Raw genomic sequence first — 6475 nt, 5'->3', positions numbered from 1 at the left:
TGGGCATAATGAGTATCTGTATTTTAGGGACCAGAAATTCAGAACTACTTATCCAAAGATATATATAATCTATCAACCATTCAATGTACAGCACTGCCCAACTATCTTTCGGCAAATTCTGATGTCCAGACGGATTTGCTAACTGAACATCAGAATCTATTGCTACATCTTTGTCCAATCCACTGATCCCAGGATTCCACATCAGAATGTCTCAACGTATCGACGCTTCAGTTTCACACACTGTTGACATTTCAGGCCGACTTCAGGTCGTTGTCAGTTTCTGTATCAGTAGCTGAGCAATCCTTTGGTTGTTGTCACAGGATATTTATTCTCCTTGTTGCTCTCAAGTCTGGACTATTTTCCTTCCGCGTAAGTGTTCTGAAAAAACATGTAACTGATGACATCCACTGCAGATGAAGAAAATGGACCTCTGTGACCTGGGAAAAAGACCAGCAACAGGCAGCAGCAATGCAAAATGCCACTGAATCTGAAGCACTAGCATTGTGGTAAGATACGAGTGACAATATTAAGAAGGGTTAATTAGATCCGTGTTATTACAAATTTTAGAATAAAAAATATTATTATAAACTGGTTATTTGTAACCATATCATTACAAATATGGTTTTATCACATCAATACCATTTTATACGCTTGGGACAGGACACATTTTGACGCCTCCGTATTTCTATATGGTCCTAAATGCTCCCGTACCAAGCTGACTTATCTCACTCTTCTCCCTAGCCTTCTGCTACAGCGAAGAAGAGCTAGAGTTGGGGGCTTCGGAGCCCTGCAGCGGCAGTAGCTCCCCCTGCAGACAGGGTGGAGAGCACAGACATGGCATCCCAGTCGACAATGAGCGCGGACGCAAGCTGTGCCTGAAAGTTGAATCAGAGTAGGGCCACCCAGACCTCCTGAACGACAGCAATGACTTCAGATCTTGCAAATTCGGGACAAGAAAAATTGGGGACAGTTCTGAAATCTTCTGAATTATTCGTTCTAGTCAGAAGGGGACATCCTCCAGGGAGGCGAGTCCTGGGCTCCCGGCGGCAGGCCCCATACGGTGGTCGGTGGGGAGTTAGGCCTACTCGCTCTCCGCGGTGACAGTTATCTTCCATGACTGATGTGCTCATAGCCCGCGGTGACGGCAAGCAGATCCGCTTGCAGGTAATGGCGGGGCGTCCCATTGCAGCCTGTTGAATGGGCGGCGACTTGATGGATGCGGCGACGATGCTGTTGCATCCAAGCCCGATTGGATTGGATGCCCATGATGCATGCTTTTGTATCCGTTGGGCCTTGCCAGTCTTATTGGTGGCTTGCCATAGTCGGCGAAGACAATGGCGCCCACGAGAAGCGGGAAACGACGGTGAAGGTGGAGCAGTGGCAGGGAGTGGAGGAGACAGAGTCGGAGAGGCGAGGAAGATCCCGAAGGGGTGGGCACGTGGTGGCGAAGTGAGGAGATGTCGGGAATGGGAGGAAGTCCATGCAGAACGGCAGACAGAAGATGCCGTGCAGAGAAGATGATGGGTATCGATCCGATTGCGCTAAGATGAGAGCGGTATCGGCTTTCTACACGCCCGTATCCGATTACAGCGTGATTTGATTACAATTGGGTTGGAACAAACAAATCTAATGCAATCTGTTACCACTGTAATTGGATATCGTTACAAATACGTGAACCAAACACCACCTATATCTCGATCGCCTGAAAACAAGAAATGTCTCGGTCGACGCACCCAAACCATTCAGTCTCCTTCCAACGGCCATGCACGCTTCTTCTTCTTCTTCCGGCAACACTGACAGTAGCAATCTTCTCTAAGCATGCAAGCTCTTCATCACGCCCCCACCTACACCCACCTCCTCCAGTCCCAGTGGCTTCTCCGCCTCCCCCGCTACACTAACCAGTCGATTTTTGAGTTCCTCTACCGCCGCCGCCGCCATCACCCATTGGTCGTCCTTCACCACCTGCGGCGGGCAACACCCCGCCTCACTGCTCCGCCCGCCGCCCATCTCTTCCACCGGGCCAGCCACCTCGTAGGGCCTCTCGTCTAAGCCTGCAGAACACAACCCTAATTCGGCAACCCTCCTCCCCTAACCCAACAAGTGAAGAAGCTCATCGGCGCCGGTGTTCAAGCCATGGACTGAAATCTCCATATTTCAGTCGACTGAAGCCTAGTAAATACAAAAAAGAAAAGAGGTGGAAGGAAAAACTAAAAAGAAAATTGACTAAGTAGCGGTTGGCCACTAAATAACAAAATCATATTTTTCTCCCCTACATCGATCAAACACTATCAAAGCCGAATAAATTCTATTAAAATACACTAATATTTTCATCTGGTCGCTCTGATATGCTTAGCCTTCTAGAATCCCAAATCGACCACGACCCGGATGAACATAATCCACACAAATTTGTACATACGCCAGTACAAACAGGATTACTGAATGACCATTCTCTGAAAAAAAAAAATCATCCAAACACATGCAGCCAAGTAGTATTCCTTGTCAACCCTTCTAGATCCCACCCAACTCTGAATTCCTCCGAATTTGCGACGCCCTCGTTAGTACAAATTTGTACCGGAAGTCCAATCTCTGAATTTTCCAGGTCTAGACCATGTGTTCTCGGCAGTCCAATCTCGTGTCCCAGAAGTCCACCTGTGCCCAGGCCCCGGCGCCCCGCAGCTCAGCTCAAATCCTCTCTGCCTGCTCTCTGAGTCATCTATAAGTATCCCCTTGCTTGCTCACAGTTCTGGCGCGCACACACTCCCTCTCTCTCTCTCTCTGATCAGTGATCAGTCTTCAGTGTGTGACGAGTGACTGCCAAGAAGATGGTTGCCGGCAGCTTCACCAAGGAGTGCGCGGTGGCGGTGTCGGCGGAGCTGCTGTGGAAGGTGGCCTTCGCCGACGCCTGGTCCGTCTTCCTGCCCAAGGCCTGCGCCGGCTTCATCGACGCCGTCGAGATCGATGGGGACGGCGGGCCCGGCAGCATCACCACCATGAAGCTTAACCCAGGTAGGCATGGAACAGTGGACGATTTGCAATTGATGTGCTGTGACGTGGAATCTACGTTCGCCTGGTCTTGGCACGGTGTCGATTTATGCAACGAGAAAAATGTGCTTTTGAACCATGTAAAACACGCCTGCTAGGCGAACATGTGAACGCGGCTGCCACCGGCGATTTTAGGAAAGGGGTTAAGATTTAGGGTTCGAAGTTTATCGGCGACCCTAGGATTAGAGGGAGGCTTGAAGAGGTGGTCGGACTGGAGGTGGGTGATGGTGGCGCTGCTAGAGTGGTAGGTGGGCAGTGAGAGAGGTTTGCTACAGAGGTGAGAAAAATAGAGTTGTTAGCGTAGTGATAAGTAGTAGACACAGATCCAACGGTAGAAGAGCCGCTGGAGACGACCAGAAGTAAGCGGGATAAGGGAGCTTGCCATGACATCACGGGGAGAAAGAAGCACGGTGAGAAATAACGAATAAAGAAGATGATTAGACACCGTTAGATTGGATGGTTGTGCGTAGTCGCTTGAAAAAATACCCGTTTTCAAGCGTACAACGTTTATCACTTCTCTTTTTTTCTGAAATTAACTGGAAATAAATTCCGTGCAGCCGTGGGTGAGGCGACGGTGTTCAAGACCCGCTTGCTAGCGAAAGACAGCGCAGCGCGTGTGCTGAAGACGGAAGTGCTGGAGGGCGGCAAGGTGAGCGCGCAGCTCAAGTCGCAGGTGACGGAGGTGCGGGTGGAGCCCGCCGGCGAGGGCGCGTGCCTGGCCAAGTTCACGATCGAGTATGAGCGGCTGGACGGCGCGCCACTCTCGCCGGAGGACCAGGCGACGGTCGCACAGGGCTACCTCGGCATCGTCAAGAAGGTGGAGGCCTACCTCGTTGCGCACCCCGAGGAATACGCCTGATCGAGACCGATCAACGTCGCAAAAAAATCGTCGCAGAAATCCGTGTTAATTGCAAGTATGATCTTGATGCAGTGTGTATTTGGTGTGTAATTGTAATCGGAGGAGTTGATCCTCGGTTTGGTTTGTTGATTGTGCTTGTGAGGAGAGTTAAATCGGTTTGAGTTTGTGAGAAGAGTTTATGTTGTATGCTTTGTGTTTGTTGTGTCTTGTATGTGTGTTCAGTGCTCATGAGAGCATTTTGCTTCATGAATAAAGATGTGTGTGGTGTGGTTTGCAGATTAGTTCTGAGCATAATGAGTATCTGTATTTTAGGGACCAGAAATTCAGAACTACGTATCCAAAGATATATATAATCTATCAACCATTCAATGTACAGCACTGCCCAACTATCTTTCGGCAAATTCTGATGTCCAGCCGGATTTGCGAAGTGAACATCAGAATCTATTGCTACATCTTTGTTCAATCCACTGATCCTGTTGGTAATATACGCAAAAATCTAATTCCAGATTTTATACAAATGTATATTTCACGACCTATAATATTTGAACATACTTCTAACCCTAGCAGCAAGCAACAGTACCAAAAATCCATCAGTTTCATCAAGAACTCACAGTCGGATTGATGAAGGGATAAAGTTGACGATGTGTCGATTTGCTGCCGTGCAGATCGAAGATGAAGCAGTACAGAGCGGTCGCGCTGGTGCGTTGCCCAGAAACCTTATTGCCGTCCCTCGTATGAGCTTCACAACGGCAGAGGCTCGAAGATACCGCTCACCCTCCAACCTTGTGCACGGCAAAGAGAAGGGCCGGCAAGATCCGGCAGCACAGCACACAGGACAGTGATCTGGATGGGTGGAGAAGAAAATGTGGAGTAGAGAGATCTGTCCCCAAAAGCCTGGACGTCTCCAGGATTTATAGGGAAATGGCTGCCCTCCTGGAGCCGTTTTCTCTCATAAAATTCCCACAATTGCAGCCTCCATAACTGACCAATAACCCTCAGAGTTAAGGCATTAATCGCGATTAAAATAGCTGATTATGACATTGATCACAATTAAAAAAAGGAGAGCAGCAAAAGGGCTTGCAATTTTGTGCTGTCACGCCACGGCCGCGCGTCACAAGTCACAAGTCACGCGGATATTCACGCGAATACGCGCGCGCGCGTGCGTGTGAATATAGCAAAGTATACTCTCTCTTTCTCATTTTCTCTATTTCAAAGAGGTCAGAGAACTCAAGTATTTAAATTGATCTACATTCTTTTATCTGACAATACGAGACTAAACTTTCTTGCTTTGCATTATCACAAATAGATCTTAAATGGGCCACATTCCAACAGATCCAAGGATTCCACATCAGAATGTCTTAACGTATCGACGCTTCAGTTTCACACACTGTTGACATTTCAGGCCGACTTCAGGTCGTTGTCAATTTCTGTATCAGTAGCTGAGCGATCCTTTGGTTGTTGTCACAGGATATTTATTCTCCTTGTTGCTCTCAAGTCTGGACTATTTTCCTTCCGCGTAAGTGTTCTGAAAAAACATGTAACTGATGACATCCACTGCAGATGAAGAAAATGACCTCTGTGACCTGGGAAAAGACCAGCAACAGGCAGCAGCAATGCAAAATGCCACTGAATCTGAAGCACTAGCATTGTGGTAAGATACGAGTGACAATATTAAGAAGGGTTAATTAGATCCGTGTTATTATAAATTTTAGAATAAAAAATATTATTATAAATTGGTTATTTGTAACCATATCGTTACAAATATGGTTTTATCACACCAATACCATTTTGTACCCTCGGAACACATTTTGACGCCTCCGTATTTCTATATGGTCCTAAATGCTCCTGGTCCGAGCTAACTCATCTCACTCTTCTCCCTAGCCTTCTACTACGGCGAAGAAGAGCTCGAGTTAGGGGCTCCGGGGCCCTGCAGCGATAGTAGCTCCCCTTAGACAGGGTGGAGAGCATGGACGTGGCGTCCCAGTCGATGGTGAGCGCGGACGCAAGCTACGCCTGAAAGTTGAACGTCCAAAGCAACATGGGCACGCGGGGGAGGAGTCCGAAGGCAAACGCGGAGGCGAGGAGGCCAAGGTTGCGACAAATCACGTGCTTCTATGACGGGATGGCACCGAGGACCGTGTGCACCCATGAGGTGGGAGTGGGCCAAGAGCTCAACCACGGCAGCACGGACAGGAGCAATGAGAGGAGGAGGAGCGCACGCTCGAGGTGCGCCTTGGCGGCAGGGGTGGCGCGGACGGGAGCAGTGAGAGGGGGAGGAGCATGCGCTAGAGGTACGCCTTGGCGACGGGGGTGACACCGGTGCTGCGGCTGTTAAGGAGGAGCGAGGCGAGGCAGAGCCACACACAGGCCTTGGCAAGCGGGAGGAGCATGACAAAGTGGGGAGGGCGCAACGCGAACTTGAGGCAGGCGGCAGCAATGGCCAAGAAGTCACACCGACACACTTGCTTATGAGTGCAGGAGAAGGCTAACGAGAAGAGTGAAATAGATACAAATTTGTACAAAATGATATTGGTGTGATAGATACAGATTTGTAATAGCATAGTTATAAATAAC

The 6475-nt window shown here is 48.9% G+C and overlaps 1 protein-coding gene across 1 annotated transcript; it reads left to right on the top strand.

Moving 5' to 3' along the window:
- Window positions 1-2744: 2744 nt before the first annotated feature.
- LOC133904232 (major allergen Dau c 1-like) lies at window positions 2745-4182 on the top strand. The gene is made up of 2 exons (XM_062345690.1): window positions 2745-3006; window positions 3600-4182. Exons 1-2 carry the CDS (start codon window positions 2823-2825, stop codon window positions 3899-3901), a joined length of 486 nt encoding a protein of 161 aa, XP_062201674.1. The 5' UTR covers window positions 2745-2822; the 3' UTR covers window positions 3902-4182.
- The last annotated feature ends 2293 nt before the right edge of the window (window positions 4183-6475 follow it).

This window comes from Phragmites australis, chromosome 22 (assembly GCF_958298935.1).
Source record: "Phragmites australis chromosome 22, lpPhrAust1.1, whole genome shotgun sequence".
NCBI classification, from domain to species: Eukaryota; Viridiplantae; Streptophyta; class Magnoliopsida; order Poales; family Poaceae; genus Phragmites; species Phragmites australis.
This window is presented reverse-complemented; position numbering and strand designations above follow the sequence as displayed.

What these genes read in the sequence shown, in the direction of transcription:
- LOC133904232 (XM_062345690.1), top strand. Translation starts at nt 2,823, where the DNA reads ATGGTTGCCGGCAGCTTCACCAAGGAGTGCGCGGTGGCGGTGTCGGCG. An exon ending in CACCATGAAGCTTAACCCAG is followed by an intron (nt 3,007 to 3,599) that starts GTAGGCATGGAA and finishes AATTCCGTGCAG; the next exon opens with CCGTGGGTGAGGCGACGGTG.